A 21382-nucleotide genomic window follows, 5' to 3' on the forward strand; every position below is an offset into this window, starting at 1 on the left:
TATTAATAATTTTTATAAAATTGGCAGTATTTTCATAATGAACAATATTATGGTTTTTACCTAATTCAAGCAATCCTTGAGGGACAAATTCATTAAAAATCTGCAAAACTAACTTAACATTTTGTCTTTCAAAACTTGAAGGATTAAGAGATTTTAGACTTAATTTAAAACCAAATTTTGCAAGGCTATTGAGTTCAATATCATAAAGCGTTTTTAATGCTGAAAATGATGCAGTGTAAAAATTGTGCCCTACGTCATTACCTGATTTTTCACCAAACATAGGATAAAAAAAAACATTTATCGGGATTTTTTTGGTTAAGCCAATTATTGCGTATACATTTTAACAGGTGCACAAAATCAATTAAGAGAAAAAGGGGTCTATTATTGTCAATGGGGTGAGGATAAACAAATTGCAGTTTAGGAGGATTAACAAATAGGGACATAGCTTTTCTGTTTATGGAATTATTATCTGTTGTTACAGAAATAACAAAGAATCCTAACTCTTCTAATCCCAGTATTACTTTATTTAGGAATTCGTGGAGTATTTCCCCAGTTATTTTTTTTTACGGGTAAGACGTGCACTACATCTTTATAAGAAGAGAGAACACTTTTCAACATAAATACTTGGGCCCTCGACATGCTGGTACACAACATGGATGAGGCATACCTTGTTTAAAATTTTGTAATTAATTACATAAGAATGAGTTTCGATTACAAATATCCAAATCAAAATACTAGTACGCCTGACTAAAACAAACGAAGAAGAAAGTGTCACATATCGCGGGGAATGATCGAAGTATGGTGACGTCACGAGGGGTTGATGACGCAGTTGGAAGGCCTTCTCATCTCGTAGGTCACGGTTTAACCCCACCTTGAGATCAGACAAAGTGAATTTATAAAATAATACAGACAAAAATAAAAATTTTAGTAGAAATTATGCGGGTTATTATTTTTTAAGACTATATATTTTTATTTGCCTTATGCCTACTTTTTTTTTCTCACGGTATTTCTCAGAATACTGATAAAACATTTACTATAATAGGGTTGTATTTTTGAAACCAAATTCATGTGATACTGTTACGTGCGAGCCCCGATCACTGGTTCCTTTCTGACCTGCCAGTCGCGATAGTTTTCGAGACTGGCTGGCATTCGCGAGGTCTGGAATCCTAGACGTTCTGTCGTCTTTGAGACAATTCGAGAATTTTGTAGATGCGGTTAAAAAAAATTATATGAAAGGGGGTTACATTTATTTTCGATTTTAGTCAGACTAAGAGTTATCTCTGCCGCTTGTCCTTCGGAGCTTGTTTCTAAATTTGTTTTGTTTTGGAGACTCTGTGCTCGTTGAAGTTATTCATTCCAGCTCGAAACTTTGAGATCGTAGCATAGTGGATATTTCTGTGACAATATATATGTATATATTTTTGCTGTTCTTGGATCTTTAGGATGTCTAAATGCAAGAATTTAACAATTTTTAATTACTTTGAGAAAAAATCACGACCTGAAATTAGTGAGGTGACAGCATCTAGTACCAATGTAAGTTTTTCTGTTGAACAGAAATGTGATACTTCCGTTGAAGAAAACGTTTCTAGCGTAACAGAATCTGATGAATGTGAAAGCGGCCCTCAAAGTGTTACTTCCCACCCATATGACATTGGACTTTTTTCAGAAGATAATACATGCGAGGATAAAAAACTGGATATACTTAAAAATGTTTGGGAACCCAAATCCAGCATTTGTTTTTCCTGAAAAAGGAAAAAGAAAATTGAAATTTCAGTACAAATGGCTTCATCGCTGGAAATGGCTTGCATATTCAGAGGTTAAGGGTGGTGCTTTTTGCAAATTTTGTGTACTTTTCGCCCCAAGTGGTGCCGGTTCTGGAAAGCAACCTTTAGGCCAACTGCGCAATGTAAAATTTGACAACTGGAAAAATGCTGTAGAGCGATTTTCTGAACACGAGAAATGTCTTTATCACAAAAAATCGATCGAAACTGCTGGGACATTAAACGATATTTTATTTGGAAAGATGAAACGTGTGTATGAACAAGTTGACAGTGCAGCAAGCAGAAGAAAATTAGAAAATAGAAAAAACATTACTCCATTCATTGAAACCATCCTATTTTGTGTAAATCAAGGTCTCGCTCTAAGAGGACATAAGGATTCGGGAATAATTGCTGAACAACCAGGTGAAGAGAACGACGGAAATTTTCGGGCATTGCTTCGTTTCCGGAGTAAGAACGATTCGACTCTTAAGAACATTTTAGAGTCAAGCAGAAAAAATGCTCAGTATACCAGCCCTCGATTTCAGAACGAAGTTATTGAGGTTTGCAATATTTTAATCCTGCAAAAACTAGTCAGCAAGATTAATGATGCAACTTGCTTTTCCATTCTTGCAGATGAAACAACTGATATTGCAGGTCAATTATCGTTATGAGTTCGATATGTCGATAAAGAAAATTTTAACATCACCGGACAGATTTTGCAATTCATTTCGGTGCATGACTTAACCGGAAAAGCAATAGCAACAACAATATTAGACCAATTACAGTCTATGAAAGTTGATATAAAAAAGTTACGTGGACAGGGTGCTGCATCAATGAGTGGAAAAATTAATGGTGTACAAGCCCACGTAAGAAGTATTGTCCCATCAGCACTCTATGTACATTGCTCTGCTCATAGCCTCAATTTGGCTGTATCAAATGCATGCGAAATAACTGGCATTAGAAATTGCTTAGGGACAATTAAAACATTATACGACTTTTTAAATACGCCAAAAAGACAGTATGTCCTATCTTCAGCAATGGAGGAGATGGAAACCAGCTCTAAGAGGGAGAAAATTAAACAGCTATGTGCAACCCGTTGGATGGAAAGATACGACTCAGTAACCGCTGTGGTGGAACTTTTCGAGCCTATCGCCGAAACACTACAAAAAATATCAGAATGGAAGGATAAGGAATCAGCTACCCAGGCTAATTCTTTACTGTGCACAGTATCTAATTGCCAGTTCGTAATATCTCTTTTGTGCATTTACAAAGTTTTCACCATAACAATCCATTTCTGTAGATACCTACAAAAAAACAAGCATAGATTTGCTAGAGGCAGTGAGTCTTGCAGAAGATGTCATTAAAGATCTAAAATTAATGCGTGAAAATGCCACTGAAACATTCTCTGAAATATTCAGCTCTTCTTCTCTTATGCTAACAAGCATTGTATTTTCCACTTCCATGCAAATCCCTAGAATAACAGGAAGACAGAAAAATCGCGATAATTTTCCCTCATCGACACCGGAAATATATTTCAGAGTTAGTGTTTTTATTCCATTTATAGAAAATTTTATAACACAATTAAACTTAAGATTTGTATCGCATCGTGATATTTTGAAAGGATTTCAGTGTCTTCTACCTGCCGATCCTTTCATTTGCCAACGTTCAAACATAAAGGCTTTTGAAGCATTAGTGGAATTTTACGCTGGAGATTTGGATACCTGTAAAGAAAGCCTTAAGTCTGAACTAAAACTCTGGTATAAAAGATTAAAAAGGATTAGTGAAGACGGAGGTAGTGTTCCAAAAACTGCGGCGGATGCTCTTGGAATGTGCAATAAAGATATAACACCAAACATTTTCAAACTCCTAGAAATATTGGTCGTTCTACCTGTTTCAACGAGTGCAAACGAAAGATCCTTTTCGACTTTGCGCCGTTTGAAGACTTATTTACGCAACTCATCGGGAAATAATAGAATGAATGGATTGGCGCTCTTAAGCATTCATAGAAAATTTACCCCAGCTGTCGAAGACATTTTAAACGAACTTGCAAAAAAACCCGTCGTTTGGATATTATAGTATGAATCAATAAATTTTTAGCGTGTTTGTATACTGGTTTAATTCCCTATTTGTTGGTAAGTCATTTTTTAGTTAAATTCATTGGTTTTCTATGGAATATTCACATTTATATGGTTATTATTTAGGTAGCTGTTACAGTATGAGTAGTTTTTTCTGGCTTGATTTATTCCTACTTTTTAATAAAAATAAAATATTTTACCTCTTATTATAAAAAAAATTATATTCTTAAACTTAAAAAATAAAAACAAAATTTAACTAAACAATGTTGTCGAAATAAAAAGTCAAAATTGTCTAGCTGTCTAAATTAGGGAAGTAATAGTGCTTTATTACATACTCGAATTTCTTTTAGTAATTTCTGAAAATTATGAACCCCCCCTTGAAAAAATTCTGCGTACGCCACTGATCATAGGAATATATTTGTTGTTTGTTTCGTTGGAAGTAAGGTTGAAAAAGCACACCATATTGAAAACACTGCAGGTATAAATAATATTGAATGGTGCATTTTTCCAAGCGTAAAAATCAGTCGGAATTAGTAACTGGAAGTCTTACGACGAATTTTAACCTCTACCGCCATCTGTGTTTACTTTTACTCAGTCAACTATTCGTACAACTGAGAAAAAGGAAGGAGGAGGGTTAAAACATGGAACCGATTTTTTCCTCAGATGGCGTATTCGAGCGTAACGATCGTGAATAGACCATCTTTACTTTCTCTGATTGTGATGGAAACGCCACTTTTCCGCAACTAAAGACTGTTGACGGAAAGTTCGACATCAATCAAACAAAATAACATCAATCAATCAACCAACCAAACCGCATAACAAATAACAACAGTAACATGATTCCTGTAGTTTCAAGGAGAATCTAATTCTAATGGTGAGAAACGTGGTTTTTGTGAATTTCTAAACTTTTTATGAAACAAATAAAATTTTTATTATTACAAGCGATTTTTTACATAAATAGAGGGTCCTTTAATTAAAGTTAGAATATTTTAGAAATGTTTTAATGTAAATACATCTTCTCTCATAGCTAGAAATGAATGTAGGGTTTGTCAATTCAGAAATAACTAAATAGAAATTATAATATTTTATTAAATTATAAATATTTAGAATTTCTCATAAGAAGTAAATAATGATTCCACAGTAATTGTCACCATGTTTTTTTTAAATAAATAGTAAACAATTCACTTGAAACACTTTCTATGATTACTCAAAATTTGCTTCAACGTAATAGCTAAAATTAATTTTATTGAACCAACTGATAGGTGTAATAGAAAAAAAAGTTAAAGTCAAATAATAAAGAATAACATTGATAGGTAGAAAGACTTGATTTAATTTTAAAAAAAATAGAGTTCGAGTTATTGCAAATTGATACATGAAACTGTATTAGAAAAGTTACTTTGACTGTTATTATAAATTTTTGTAGGCTATTTTTTATACTTTTTGAAATTATACAAAAAGATTTATCATAACTTTTATTTCCTTTGGTGGTACAAACAGTTGTATGTGCCTGAAAAAATGACATGAAATCTTTTTAAATAAATAATTCAAATTTTTAAGGGCATCCATTTCATAATTTAGGTGAAGTAGGCATTGACTTTATATTTGTTATACTGTAAGCCAAATTATGTTCATTTCTAGTTAATTAATAGAAATAATTTATATTATTTCTACTTATTAAAAAATCAATTTAATGTAATAAATGTTAAAATATGTTATATATTGCAGCAGTTGGATCAAATATTTAATAAAGTTTTTCTATTACAAATTATGCAAGTATAATAGTTTATCAAAGATTAAAATTAAAACAGAACTTGTTTGCGACTGTAGCTAACAACAAATTAAGCTTATAGTTTATTGATCAAAGGTTATCCATGTAATATTATTAATGAAATTTAAACTTAATCTTATAATGCTAATTTTTAAAAAAAGTTTTTATTTTTAATGCTACGTTTAAATTTTATTTACAATATTACATGGCTGACCTTTGTTAAACTATTTCCATAATTTGTTGTTGTTAGCTACAGTTGTGAACAAGTTATTGTTCTGTTTTAATTTTTTTTACTAAATTAAAATTACTATGTACAGTAAAGTCTTGATAGTTCAAGTTTCGATTGTTTGAGTTTCCCATAAACCCAAGCTAGGGAAAAAAAATCAGTCTTCATCCCAAATAAGGACCAACACACACGTGTAACGATTACTACGACAACTGGTTTTACGTTGGTTAAATGACGAAAAACAAAGTTGTAGCCTGATAAAAAAATTTCCAGGATGCAAAAACACAGACATGATATGGTAGAGCAATAGCTGCTGGAATGTGATGAACAATTAGAATTTTTATATGTTGCCAATGTAAAAATGACCAAGACTCTGGCAATGCAAGAAGACATTGAAGAGGAGAATCTGGCATATTCCTTGCTATGAATGAGTCACGGCAAGGAATGACTGCAACATCAGCCAACAATGTGCTACTTCGATGATGGAGCGATATTGGTACATGAAAAAGGAGCAATCCGTTTAAAATAATTGTCTAATGTTTTTTGCTAAGTACTTGATGCAGTAATGTATAATGTAATTAGGTTAAATAGAGACACCCAGATCTTTTAATGTTCCTAATTTTCTTTAATTATAATATATTTTTCAATTTAATACTGAAATTTAAAAATTGCTTTTTTCCATTTATTAAATTCTATGTTTTCCATAATTAGAGTTTATGAAAGTTCAAGGTGGGCAAGGTCCGCTTCCAATTATCAAGACTCTACTGTATATCTGTTTTAGAATTAGTCTTTCTCTCTTTTTTTTAAAATTACAAATTTACTTTTTTATTCACAGTTTAATCTTTTTTGAAATAATATGGCTGGAAATAGACTTCAAAGAACTGGTTCGATATTTGAGCGGTAAATATATCAGTGTGTTGTTACCCATGTGTTTCCTTTTTTTATATTTTGTCATTTTTATTCTTGTGTTACAGACTTACAATGTTTTTCTAGTTAACTAGTTTTTACGAAACTATGCACTTAATTTTTTTATTATAACTCCATCTAACTAATCTTTAAAACCATTTTATAATTCTTTTTAAAAATGTTTTTATTGGATTCATTTCAATAAAGCAAACTTTAGTTCCTATTAATATTACGAGTTTATAATTTATCTGTATGTTGATCAGTTGCAAAACCGTACCTCTCCAAAACATTATTTCAGGAATTGACAATTTTTTATTTCAACTCTCAGCCAATATGAGATAGGGGCCAGAACACTTTTCAAAGTGTTCTGGTCAAAAGTAATGGTAAGTGGTGGAAAGTAAAATCAGTGGTGGCTTGAAATTATTAAATTTTTTCGTTTTGGATTTTTCTGGCTTTGCAATTCATTATGAAGTTGGCTGGTTTTATTTCCAACAAAAATACATTTTGTTACATTTAATGTAATTACTAGATCGAAGAACTGGTTACATGTCTCTACAGATGGCTGGCTTTCTGCGCTGGAACTGGAATCTTTGGTGACCAGTTTTGTGTTTGCCTCTTGGTTGAAAATTCAACACTCATTTTAATGGAGAGTTACAATAAATTCTTGTAACAATTAAACAACTTATTCTATGAGTGTGAGGCTCTTTTAAAACAGTAGTTATTCTTTCCAGCGTTACCGCAGGCTTTGAAAATTTTAAAAAGTAGCAACGAAAAAACAAATGTCGATATTTTAATTTTTGTGTAACCACCACTAAAATTGCTTTCCAAACAATAAGTATATATGCATGAAAATTCCAGCTTCTAAACCACTTAACAATAAAGTGGTATATTGAAATAAGAAATATCCTCTAGCATTTACCTAAATTTGCTACCACTACTAAATTTTTTCAAGGACTGAGGGAACCCTGTCTTTCTGATTCAATTTCTGCATTACAATCTTTTTCCTCTAATAAAGAGGCTAAAGGCTTCCATGCTTTTAAATGCAGAACTTTGCTTGAGAAAATTTATAATAAAGTGTCCTTTCAGTGCATTCCCTTAAAGCCCTAGATTATCTGATAAAGTAGCTTCAGTCTTTTCCTTGCAACCTTTGTGTCCCTTTCGATTTTGATTGGTTGTCGCCGATCACATTGTTAAACAGTTGCAATATTGTTGACTGGTTTGAACAGTGAAGTATCATTGCACTTGATCTGTTATTTCTATTTTAGCTTTTCTTTTTACTTTATTTGTTTCATACTTTTTAATTAATAATGGCAGGTTATTGCACATTTCAGTGTTCTAATAAGTACAAATTATGATTTTAATTATATTGCTTACTTGTTAGAGGCCGCAATAAAGAACAACAGAAAGTATGGCTGCATAGAATTAGCAACAATGAAATTTTATGTTAAGACAATCTAAAAAGATAATCGTCCTGTTACATTTTAAATTGTTCCTTATGTGAAATTTTGACTTTTTAAGAAACATCTTTAGAAATGTCTTATATTGAAAATTTGAATTGCTTTGTTTTATTTTATAAAAGAATAATGTGCCTATTTCAATAAACTAACAACTATGACAAGTATTTTCTTCTTTAAATATTTGTTATTATCATTATTAATAAAATATAAAATTATTTAAGAGTCAAATTGAATTCAATTTGAATATCTTTTTACTACTTCTGTAAAATATTTCTTTATTTTTCCATTTTAATATACCTTACAGTTTGATGATTTTAATCTATTTAATTGATAAAATTAACATTTTTTTTTTGAAATATCAAGAATAATTTATTAAAATAAAATATTTACCATACCATATTATAAATACCCAAATAATATATCTCAATTATTGTGAATCTATATAAATTAAATAGCTTTAGCTCTTATTTTTGAATTATCAATAAGATGATAAGATAATACAATTAAAGACAAGATTATTATGTTTTGAAAAAATTAGAAGTTTTTCTGAAAATATTAATGTTGTTCAAGTGAGTTTATTGGTTATAAATTTAAAACAAGATTCTAATGCAATGTTTTAAGGTTTGTGTTATAGGATCATCGACTCAATTCATTCCTTGGAATTAGAATATGCATATTTACTTAGTAATAAACTGGAAAAAAAAGCCATCACTTTATTTTATTTTTAATAATGGAAACTTTCTTTTTTTCCCACAATACATGCTTTACAAATAAATAGGAAACAAAATCTGTTATGTCTAGGGAGAATTTTTAAATTATTACATACAGAAGCTTTATTCTTTATGAAATACAAAAAGTTGTTCTTAAATTTAATATTTTTATGTTGCAATTTAAATAAAAAAAATAGTAATATATAGCAAAAAATGATGCATGGGTATAATATTGCTCAGTTAAAAAAAAATGCGTATCTGCCTCTTTCTCATTAAAAAATGTCTTTATTACTATGCCGGTGTCTTTAAGTAATACAAGAATATATAATTTTTTATACTTTATACGAACTCTAATTAATACTACATTGATTGTGTAATTATTTGTAACTGTATGAAATTATTTATTGCTCATGTAACTTTATTGGAATAATTAATATTACAATCTTAATTTATAATTTTAGCCTGAGCGGTCTTCTAAAGACAGGTGCCATCAAAGGAGAAGACAAACCTATATGGTATGATGTCTATAAATCATTTCCACCCAAACATGAGCCCACCTTCAGTCGTCCACCTCTTCCCAGAGAAATCAAACCAATTTTTTATCCTGAAGACAACATAAGAGGGTATTCGTTTTTTCTGTAATAAAAGCCAGCCGAAGCATTTTTTTTTTTTATTTTTACAAAGCTTACTATATATGAGCGACTTTTTCAACCAAGCCATAAATTTTTAGAGGAAAATTCATGGCCTCTTTTGGTTTAAAACATTTATCAAAATTTTTACAGACTAAACTTAAAAATTATTTTGTTGCAAAACAACAAAATAAAAAAAGTAATAAAATCGACATACTTAAGACAAGAATGCTTTTTTCTGTGAAAGAGATAGGACACTAAACTAAAAATTGAGAAGTAAAAAAATGGTAACAAATTTGTAAATAAGTTTAAAGAATAGTTTCATGTTTGATAAATTGGAAAATTTTGCAAAATCAATTCCAACCATTCTTATTTTACATGGTACATATAATCTTAATCGGCTATTATTTTGCCATTCATATACCTTATTGTTTATTGTGTGTGAATAAAAAGATTCTTTAAAGCACATAAGATAATTAATATGTATTGAGAAAAAATATGGGCAAGGTAAAAGTTGTGCTAATTTTCAAAATTAAAAATGAATTGTTAATGATTCCTTTTCTATCATTTTATTTTTGTATGTCCAAAGGGCTATGTTCTCTGTAACTCGCCAATTTTCAGAGCTGTACCCCTAAGTTTTAAACTTTAAATATCCTAGGAGCTATAGTACTAATATTTTGTCAATGTTTTGGGATTCAAATAAATTTGATGGAAATCAGCCCTAAAAACAAACCTTAGAATTTAATTAATTCCAAAACTAATATGAATTTAAAAAAAAAAAAAAAAAAAAGCCGAAATTATTTTTATCTTTAGAAATAAGAGTACCCGCCTACAAAAATTATACTTTTACAGCGATTATTTTTACACCCAAAAATCCGAAGAATCATAAATTAAAATATGCTCTTTAGTTTCTTCAAAACTTATTTGAAAATCAAAGCTAATTTTTAGACATCAGTGCACATGACTGCAGAAATATTATAATTCTCTTGCTAATAATTTTCGCTGTACAAAATTACACAATGAAAAAAAAACTAATTGCTGTTAAGTAAATATTTTTAAAAAATTATTTGCCTTTTTTTTCATTATAAAATTTAAGCTCCTGGTATCTAAGGTGAACCTTTTGCTCGCTTAACTCTCGAGCTAGCTGTGTCTGTAGTATTATTAATTTGTACCATGTTTCTATAACTTTATCATTAGACATTTCTTTTCCATTTTATTTTCAGGAAATTCTTAAAGTTATATGGGCCTGCAAGTGTGCACAATTTACTTCAACCTTCAGAACAATCAATAATGCAAAGGTATAAAAACTCATGAAAAACATTTGACTTCTTTGGTTTTGAAGTAATTTATTCTGAAACAAATAGAGTTGGGTACTGGTTCGATGATTCGAATCACTTGATTGACTCTGTGATTGCAACTGATTCTAATCAGTGGATTTTATCGAAATAGATTTAAATTATGATGAATAATTGTTTATAAAATTTACGTTAGTTTTGTTTCAATTACACAACAATATACAGTGAAACCTCCGTTAAGCGGACATTCATGGGGCCAAAAAATTTGTCCATTTATGAGAGTTGTCCGTTTACGGGAAGGGTACCCTGATAACGAAATTTAACACCGTAAATTGTTTTTAGAATATTTTCAAAGATGTAGAAATAATTAAATAATATCTACAAGGATACTGTAAATATCTACAAGAATATTTATTTAAACAATGAGAAAGATAAAAAAGAATATATAAAGAAGTTTGATATAAATACATAATTCTGGATGTAGCTACAGATAAATAAATATAATTTTCCTATTATCATAGATACTCAAGTTAGACATATGATACTAAATAGGAGCGTACTGTCCTCAGTCCGTTTCAATTATTAGGTTCACATCCCCTTACACCTACTTATCACTTGATAGGGTACATGGTTAATACCTTCTTGGAAAATAAAAGTCCCATGATTCACAGAAAAAAAAGTAAAGCATACCTGTAAGTCATGAGGACTTATGGAGATGATTATTCAAAATTGATCAGCTATCAAGTGTCTGAATAAATGTTTTTTATATAAACACCTCAAAGATTATACTTCTGTTCTCTTTTTTTTACCCCAGTTGTGTTAAATACAGTCTTCAAATTGATAAGAAAATTAAAGAAATTTTCAATAAAGAAGAAGCATTGAGAGAAGTCATTTCAACTTGAGGGGTCTCATAACCTGTGTGGTCCAGATGAAAAGATCAAAAGATGCCGATGTCAGAATTATTTCAGGAGTGCAGTACCATTTTCTCTCCTTTCTTTACAAAGATAAGGCAAGGTGACAAGAGAAAGATTGATTTTTCGGTGGTGAAATAGCTTAACAATATTTTTAGTTATGGATAAGGCAAAAAGTTTTATTTATATGCTTTAAAAATGGAGAAAAGTTGCATTTTATTAGCTTGCAATTTATTTAGAAAAAGTAGTGTCCGGTTTATAGAGATAAAAAAACAACGTTTCAGGATCAAAATGACTGTCCGCATCCGGTTATGGGAGTGTCCGCTTTGCGGAGAATGTACGTAATGGTTTATTCATAGAAGATTCTCGGGGAATTAAAAATATGTCCGTATTGAGAGGTGTCCGTATTGAGAGGTGTCCGTTTTGCAGGAGTGTCCATAACAGGAGGTTTCACTGTAATTATACAGTTAAAAATTTCTTGTTAAACCTAAGTGATTCTTAGGCATTCATTATTAAGGACTTTATAGTTTTATTTTGATGAAATAATGTTTTTAATTTCTTGTTTTAAAAATGGATTAATAACAGTGGAGGAAAGCAAACTTTTACGTTTTATCACTATAATAAAAATATGTAATAATTAGTTTTGGTATATGTAATAATAAACAATAATTAATGAATAATTAAATCAGTTATTGTTTGTAAGCTTATGCTTCAAATGAAGACTTTTTACCTATCTAAATCAGAAATGGTAAACCTTTTACAATAAGTGTCACAGTTAATTTACAATGTGCTACTTGTTTCTCATTAAAAATTACATTTGAAAACTTGCTCTTAATTTTAATATTTTTAAAAATTTAACTTATAACTATATTTGTTTAGTTATTAACTTAGCTTAATGTAAATTGTAAAAGTAGTATTTTAAAAAAGTATTTAATATTAAGATTTGTAAAGAGTTTTGAACTCTTAACTGTGAAAAAAATAAAGTTATATTAGAAGTTTTTATGTTTTGTGGTTAAAAAAATTAGATGTATCAATTGAAATAAAATATTATAATTAGCCTTTAATTATTCTTTAAAAAATCATGTCTTGTTCAAGCTACTTCTTTAGTGTACTTTCTGCAAAATTAACTAATTTGATATCACATTAAAAAAAAATATTAATAAAAAAATATTAATAAAAAAATATTAATTAAAAAAATTATTTATAATAAAAAAATTATAAATTATTTTTTAATAAATATACGTAATTATTTTGTATATGTTCTGTCCTTAACTGTGAATTTTTATTATAGGTTTGTTGAAAAATACCAGTATTTAGAAAAGAATGGCAGTTTTATGAATGAAGAGGATGTATTTAAAGCCACAGAAGCCGCTTTGGAAGAAGAAGGAATAACTTTCATGCGTACAAAGGTCAGTTATTAATATATAGTTCGTCTACGGTAAGAACTCTCCCCGCCACAAAGTCCGAGACCATCTGCTGCTATGGAAACAAGAATAACGCATTTCAGGGAGGATAGCTTGTCTTCACTCTAGGGCTAACACAATAGACTGGAGAAAAAGATTCCCTTTCCTTTTGACCTAGCCAAAACCTGTTCTAAACAGTGACTCCACACCCCTACTTGAAATAAACAATGAATTGTTGTTCAATATTCAGTTAACTGAAGTCTGATTATTATATTAAGCAAAAAAGTTCAGGAATGTAATTTTTTGTAATCTTTATGGATTACAGACACTGATTCACTTAATTCAATGGATTACATTCACTGCTAATCATATTGGCATAGTAACTAAACCATAATATTAATCAGTGGGAGTTGTTTGTAAAAGTCTTCATTAAGAAGGCAATGGACATTAAGATTTTTAAGTATTTGATTGTTCAGTGCAAAAAAGAACACCTTAATAAATTTATTTAATGATCAGTTTTTTATGTACTTAAAGATGCTAACCTTAAATATGGTAGTTAATTGTTTGAGTTATTTCAAATTATAAAATCAAGCTCAGAATTTTTTTTAGAAGAAATATAAATTTTCTTTGTTCTATTAAGAGTTTGGACCCTCAAAATATAAGGGGTAGCTGCAATTTTCAAAATATTGTATTAACAGTTTAGTCAACAGAGCCATTGACAGTTTAAGTTTCCTTTTTTTAAAAAAAATTTTACTTTACATGTATCTAACCATATGTCTAGAACTGTGATGATTGAACAATGATTAAAATAATTTGTCTAGCTTTTAAAAAGATAGGGTTTTTTGCTTCTAAGTATGAAAGTCATATTTGTGGCCTGAAATTAACAGAAACTATTAAGTTAATAAAACATTTTTGGTTCATGTTGCTAATTAAAATGAAACAACTTTTATAATATTTATAAACATTATATGGCCTGGCAAGCCCAGCGTATGTAAGTATTTAATCAGAAAGATCAATTAAGTGACTCTCAAATTTTGACAAAAATTGCCAATATGCCAGAATGAGGCAAAAAAAAAAAACAATACCAAAGGAGGAGAAAAAATAGAAAATGAATTATATGATAAGCCTTAAACATAATTGACTTTGTAAAGTTTATTTTATTTACTAAATTCTTATTTATGTAAACTTATTCTTTATTTCTCTAGTCCTTATCTTTACAAAAAAAGTCTACCCTAATCACTGTGCAAAAGAAATTAATTTATATAAAATTACTTCTTTATTAATAATAATAATGTACTGCATTTACACTATTAGTATTTAATACTGCATAGTTAATAATACCTTGTATACTTCTGAGTTAACTTCTTTTGAGATATATTAAAAATAAAAGTGTTGATGTAGACATAATGTTGTGAATATAATTCTTTGGACTGATGAATGATTTCATCAGTATGCAATCAAATAAGATATTTGAGCATGTATGTTTTAGACTAGCATGTCCAGCAGAGCATGCATTTATAATAGAAAAAGGAGTTCATTTTGTACTTTCCGCAAAGAATCAACTAATATTTAATATATTCTTTAACTCAATGCTTTTCTGTAGCTTATTGATCCAGATTTCATTGGTTTTTATTTATTCATTTAGGAAAAAAATTTTACAGATGAAAATTCTTAATAAATACTGCCATTGAACAAAAGGAGAAGTATGTAGACAAACAATTGGTTTGATCGCTAGTAATTGCTAAGATATCCAACAATCATGTCATAAAGTTCCTTTCGGGCAGCAGGATCTTTCTGTTGCTCCCTGCAATGGAGAAAAATATTTGAATTCCAAGGATCACATACTAAAATATTAATCTTAAATATTTATGTGTGAAAATATTCAAATGTGTTGTACTGTATTTCTTCATTACATATTATACAATTAATTTTGAAATAAGCATTATAGGAAAAAAAATTCTTAATGTTAAAGACACTTAGTGCATGAAATTATAACTGTATGATATTTCTTTGTTATGAAATTTATTTATTGTTTGGGCTAACCATTATGCTATAAATTAAACTGTTTTTTCCTTCTTTAAACTTTATTTTCTCTTTAAAAATTAGTCTATTTTAATTCTTTATGTACTACTTATAGTTTTGAGAAGAATTCAATGAAAAATATCAATAATCAAGAAAATTGGTAAAGGAACTTTTAATCATCCAAGTTTTGCATACCTGAATCATAATGCTGATAAATCAATTTTAAGTAATTTAACAAAGCTACATTTACCCTATTTCTTTGATTTAATTCAAAATTATTTCAAAGGATTTCAAATATGGATCTACACATTGATATCTGCTTTAATTAAGACTTTTCCTCTTTATTTTTGAAATGCTTACAAATTGTCCTTTTCTAAATGAAAGTTGTATATTTTAAATATATATATATTGTTCAGACATTATAATATTTTGTGTAAGATATAATTAAGAAGTGTTTTGAGTAAATAAAATTTTTTTCTTCACATTTTCACTGCCAGGGGGCATATTTTTAATGAACTACATGTTCACGCCGGTATTTTATTTAAATTTTATCACCTCCGTTATACACCAACAGGACTTGCAAGTCCCATAAATACTTCCATATATCATTGAAATGGATCAAAATATCTTATGATTATTTGTTCTGTTAGCCCCATCCCAATAGAGTTCTTTCTTTCTCTATCCTTTCTTGTAACTGTTATAAAAGTGATAAAGAAATTCTCCATGTATGTAAACTTAAATTTCTTTAATGAACAAGTGGATCGATGATGTGTTGTAAGAGTGAGCAAATGCAAGTTTATGTCTGCTTCCCTAACATTGACTTAGGGAAGTTTGACAGGGTAGAATGTTCAAATATGCTCAAGATTGTAACATTTTTGTGTTCTACCAGTGATAGTCTTCAGCTGTCACAATAGACTGAAGACAGCTTAACAGAAATTACTGAGACACTTGATTAATTGCTCAGAATTTCTATTAATTCCCCCCTCCTACACAGAATTTGATGTTAGGCCTGAATTCGACACATGATATCAAGTAGGACATATCATTCCGGTATACAAATTTGAAGTGTTAAAATATGAGAGCAATTCTGATGTCTTAATTTCATGATAATTTTTTAATTTTAATGACTTTCAATGATTTATGAATTACATTGGAACCATTAACTTTTTTTCCAACTTATATCAGTTTTTATTTTCTACATTCTTTTATAGTTTTAGTCATAAAAAGTTTTTGCTACATTTGAAAATTGCTTATAATTTTCATGAAAATAGTGGCAAACAAAAATTTTAACCCGGCTAGTAGTTTAGAACAGTAATTTTATGCCCTGAGTTAGATAATATAATGTACATATATTGCTACATTACAATAATTTTTTAAATCAAAACACAATATAAAAGTAAGATGGAAAAAAGATATTGAAATGTTTTAATTTTTTCTATGTGTCTCACACAATCCAGTTTTCTCTAATTCCAGCACCAAAATTTAAAAAATTTGATTATCTAAATATTTAAAACTAGATTATATTAAACAAGTTAAATTGTACGCTGCATTTCAAAGTAACTAGTCTATCCAATTTTTTTTTTACAAATTTAAGCTTTAAACAAATCAAAAAATAAATTTCAAATTTAAAACAAGTTGCAAGTTCCAAACACAATTTAAAATACTATGAAACAAAAATAATTTAGAATCGTATTAAAATTTTTTGTGTAAATGGTTTTAAAATGGTTTATCCATATCCATATGAACCTTCCAAACTTCATAATTTTTCTGAAGTTTTGGAAAGTCATTAGGCCATGTACCCCCTAATGAGATATGGCTTGGATAAGGATTTTACCCTTGAAAGAACAACATATAATGGACTCTCTTCTAGTAGTATTTTTCCATAAGTTCTGCTCCAAAGAACTGTGTGTAGGTGATGTACATACTATGCTACCATCATATCCAACTTAAACTAAATAATTAGAGCCCTATACAAATATCTTTAGAATGCCTAAATGCAACTAATCATAAGTTTCATACATTAATTTAGGTAATCTATTGTATGTTAAGAATATATATATAGATTATGGTATTGTTGTTTCATGTTATCTCTGAATAATTATAAACTTTCATCTACGTTAAAAATAAACAGAGAAAGTATAATATTTGTAACATGTAATTCAGTAACTTGCAGTAGCAGATTATAAACACAAAAAAGTAAAAGAAAGAGACATTTACACTGTCATGATTTTTCTGGTTTTTATGAATTCTTCATAAGGGAGAGAAGTAGGCGGTGAATCTCTGTTCTGAAAAAAATTAGTATTTAAGACATAATCATAGGTTACTTGAAAAATCATTTTAAATGTATACATTGTGAGTGAATATTATATTTATTTAAATTATATATTTGAAAAAAGAAATCATAAATATTTAAAAAAAAAACATAGAATAGAATCTTTTTATTTAAATAATGTATAAAAAAATAACAATAATAAGTAATATCACATAAATAAAAAATTTTTACTTAGCATAATTTCAAAAACAAGTTAAATAAAAATAAGATGCATCCTGATAATAAATAATTACATAAAAAGGCTTTTTTTTAAAAAAAAAATTAATATAGACTGAAAATGTGATACAGCACATATTGCATTTAGCAGAAGAGAAAGTAAATTTTTTATTTTATTTGTTCATTTGACATGAATTTTGTTAATTATTATTTGAGCAGAAATAGTTCAAATTATAAATATTTTTAAATGGATTTCAATGAGAAGGTCTAACTGTCACAATCTGCTTGGACATATTTAATAAATGTTGTGTACACTACTGTCAAATATACATTTCAAATAATTTTCTTCTGTTTCAAAGAATTTAAAATATCAAAAGAAGCATTAAATAAAGTTACAGCACTTATGATTTATCTTTTTGTTATATCAGCCTAAAATTGCTCCATCCATCACTCAACATAATTATATTAGCATCAATAAATTACAATGTTAAATACTTGGTTAATCTTAAAGATGCTTTCAATGTCACAATTTAATTTAACTCAAAAGCCTAACACTAATAACTTTTTTTCCCGAAAAAAATTTAACAATCAATGAATCTGAACGTTCAATTTAAGTCTTTATTTTTCGCATATCACAATGAGTATACATGCTATTGGTAAGTTCAAAAAACGAACTAGTTGTCCAGTATATGTTACATTTCTTTCTATCTCACCCATAACTGGAATTTGTTAAGGTGAGGAAATTCATTCATTCAATTTAATTTTGCAATCTTACTAATGACGTTAGAAATTAACAAGAATGAAATCTATGATCTAATAAATTCTCTCTTATGATTAAATAAATGAATAAAACTAGGTGATTTTAATAATAAAAAATTTTTGATAAGTAAAAATAGGAGAGCAAATGACACAATTTTTGCTTAGTAAACAATATTTATAGTGCTTAAAAAGCAAACAAACCCTTAACGATTGCAATTTTAATTCAATCATTTATAACAGTACTCCATTTTCTGCTAAAAATGAAAAAAAAAAACAAACTTACTTCAACAACTCTGTTTTTTTTAGAATTCTCAGAAAGTTGATTTGCGTCATTTGCTTGATTTGCAGATGGATTATCGGCTTCCTTTTTCTTTGCATCATTACCACATTCAATATTTGCATTATCCTCGAAATTTCTAAAATAGTTCAAGTTATTAATATATTTAGACTTGTTTTTTTTTTTAAATTTCAGTAATTGATGTTTACTTACAGATTGAAATATAATCCATCAGATAAATCCTTTTCTTTATTTGCAGAATCTGTAGAATTGGATACATTTATCCAAAAGTCTTGCATGTTTCCTTCAAAATACAATAAGTTATTAACCCTGCATTTTATTACAAAAAAAAACAAAGGATGTTTTTTTTTTACATTGTGCATGCTATAAAAAAACTCAGTATAAATTTTATAAATTAGTAATTTTTTTGAATTTGATGTTGGAATGAAAAATTACCAAACTAGGACTTAAGAATATGTTGCATGATGTCATTCTTTTGTGCTATCATAGCTTCTAACACACAATTCTATTTCTGTACTTCTTGAATATATATATTTATACAGACATTTTCCTGAGGGAAAATTGCACAAGAAAGCAACTAGGTTTCATTGAGTAATAAATAAAATAAAAGATCACATGTTCTTCAAGTGGTGAAGGCAGAAACATTCATGTTAGGTGCAATGTTATTTCCTAAGCAATATCATATAATTTATGTACTATTCATATTTTATTACTTTCTAAAAAAAGCATACAAACTCAATAGCGGTTTTAATTTAAAAAAAGTCTACATTTCGTTATGGATTCGCATATTTTGTTTTCTATATTTTAAGATAGCTAGACCTACTTTTTAAAGATTTTAATAAGGCTTTATGAAGATTCACAAGTTATAAAAATTTTAATATGTGAGTACATATTTTCTTTCTTTTAGTGAAAGCAAAACAGACATGTGATTGCTATAAGAAGAAAATATTAAAATTTTTTTAGAAATGTTATTATTATTTTTTTTCAATGTGAAGCTTTTTTTATATTTTCTTTATACTTTTTTGTACATAGACTATGAGTGTATTATTTTTATACATAAACATAACATTTATAAAACATAAAAAGTGAAAAAAAGAAATTTTTTGCCAAATGAATTTTTTTCCTCATAAACATATAAATGAATATATATTCTATTACAAGCAATATTCCAACATTTTGAAAACATTTACAAATTCCTATCCTTTTTAAATTTTGTGACTGATCCCTTTTTTTTATTTTTTTCTTAAAAAGAATTTTTAAAAACATTGAGATAAGCGGCACAATGATTACCAAAAAAAACACAAAAATATATATGACAAAATTGCATATATTTAATTAATAAAAGGTCAAATTTTAATTATAACATTTTCATTTTGATGATTATAAGAGAAATTATTGAAAAAATATCTTATTAAATATTAGAAGCTTTTTAGCCACCGACTGGCCTTAATTGAATATGCACATGGTAAAAATATCAATATAGATAATAAAAAATTAAATTATTATTATTTTAATCTTGGTATGTAATATAAGAGGACCAAATAGGAGCATTAATTACTAATAGTTTTTAAACTATTTCCCTGCAAGATTTTTAATATTTTGTTTTACAAATAGTTTTAAAAAAATAAAGAACTTGTTTAACTTATTTCCTAAAATTAAACTATTAATAAATTAAAAGAATAATATTTAATAATTAAATTTAAAAATCAGATTTTCATAAAAATCACTAATTTTAATAAGATAAAAAATAGCTACCAAATTTCAAAATAACTAATACTTAACTGCCCAATATTACTCATTTTTTTGTGTAAGAAATATAACAAAGTATTTAATACTTCATTAATCTAATTGTTTTATTCAGATACGTTTTTAACAATAAATTTAAAAAATATATATATTTAAAGCACTAGATGAGTATTTCGATATTTTCAAACCTTTCTGTAATTAAATTTTTTTTTAAAAAGGGGGGAACTTGAATGAAAATAATATGAAGAAAATTTAATGGCCCAATTTTTATGTGTAAAAGTAAATTTTATTAGTAATGAACATTGTGAAAAACAAGTATTTCCTAACTGATAAAATATCTTATAAAAATTCATTGGTTGAGGTATAATTGATATACTTGCCATGATTTTAAGCTATTATCTATTTATATAATTTAATGGAACTAACAGGTAAAACAAGTAAAAAAAATTGCTTACTCTCATCTCCCCACATTTCATCAACACAAGGTGTTCCTGTGCGTTCATCACCAAGGGTACTTTTTGAACTTCTAACAGTTTCAACATATACTTTCTGTGTTTGTTCTAGTGCACTTTTTAACTTGCCTCCATCTTTTACAATTGGACCAACCTACAAAGCAAAGATTAATAAATATGGTGATTCTCATTCTGCAATATTTTTTTTTTAAAATAAAAATGTTTCACTTTTATTTTTTTGGTTGGGAATGAATTTATCTTGTGGTGCATCTCATCTAGAAAGTTTTCGACACGGGTCTTCCTTGTCGATGTAGTTACTCCGTTCTTGCAACAGGTATGGCCACACATCATTTTATTCAGGCATTTGTGAGTGCAGATTCTCTTCTGATTTTGTAAGCTCTCAATTTTTGCTAAGAAGAAAAATAAAAATAAGATTTGGGCAGATCTGCTTTTAAGCTTAGAAACAAGTATAAAATA

The 21382-nt window shown here is 28.1% G+C and overlaps 2 protein-coding genes across 10 annotated transcripts in view; one reads left to right on the forward strand and one right to left on the reverse strand.

Annotated features, from left to right (window-relative positions):
• The first annotated feature begins 4442 nt into the window (after window positions 1–4442).
• Window positions 4443–15689, forward strand: mRpS23 (mitochondrial ribosomal protein S23). Of its 7 annotated transcripts, none has more exons than XM_043051266.3 (6): window positions 4443–4709; window positions 6665–6729; window positions 9364–9525; window positions 10755–10829; window positions 13029–13146; window positions 14786–15689. In XM_043051266.3, the coding sequence occupies exons 2-6, from the start codon at window positions 6686–6688 to the stop codon at window positions 14813–14815; spliced, it is 429 nt and encodes a 142-aa protein (XP_042907200.2). In that variant the 5' UTR covers window positions 4443–4709; window positions 6665–6685; the 3' UTR covers window positions 14816–15689. The 7 variants fall into 7 exon arrangements, with proteins under 7 accessions (XP_042907200.2, XP_015913931.2, XP_071034218.2 ...); XM_016058445.4 differs by having other exon boundaries at window positions 4644–4813; XM_071178117.2 differs by lacking the exon at window positions 4443–4709 and adding an exon at window positions 4823–4874.
• LOC107444333 (putative ATP-dependent DNA helicase HFM1) overlaps window positions 14758–21382 on the reverse strand; it is a 74612-nt gene continuing 67987 nt past the window's right edge. For all 3 annotated transcript variants that reach the window (XM_087159054.1, XM_087159053.1, XM_087159055.1), the window contains 6 exons: window positions 21134–21315; window positions 20909–21059; window positions 18900–18990; window positions 18693–18825; window positions 17380–17447; window positions 14758–14944 (listed from right to left, as the gene is read on the reverse strand). In XM_087159054.1, coding sequence (XP_087015180.1) covers window positions 14872–14944; window positions 17380–17447; window positions 18693–18825; window positions 18900–18990; window positions 20909–21059; window positions 21134–21315 — 698 coding nt within the window. In that variant the 3' untranslated portion in view covers window positions 14758–14871. The remainder of the gene's footprint in view (window positions 14945–17379; window positions 17448–18692; window positions 18826–18899; window positions 18991–20908; window positions 21060–21133; window positions 21316–21382) is intronic.

This window comes from Parasteatoda tepidariorum, chromosome 3, assembly GCF_982258835.1.
Source record: "Parasteatoda tepidariorum strain Cologne lab strain chromosome 3, Ptep-v5.0, whole genome shotgun sequence".
In the NCBI taxonomy this organism is placed as follows: Eukaryota; Metazoa; Arthropoda; class Arachnida; order Araneae; family Theridiidae; genus Parasteatoda; species Parasteatoda tepidariorum.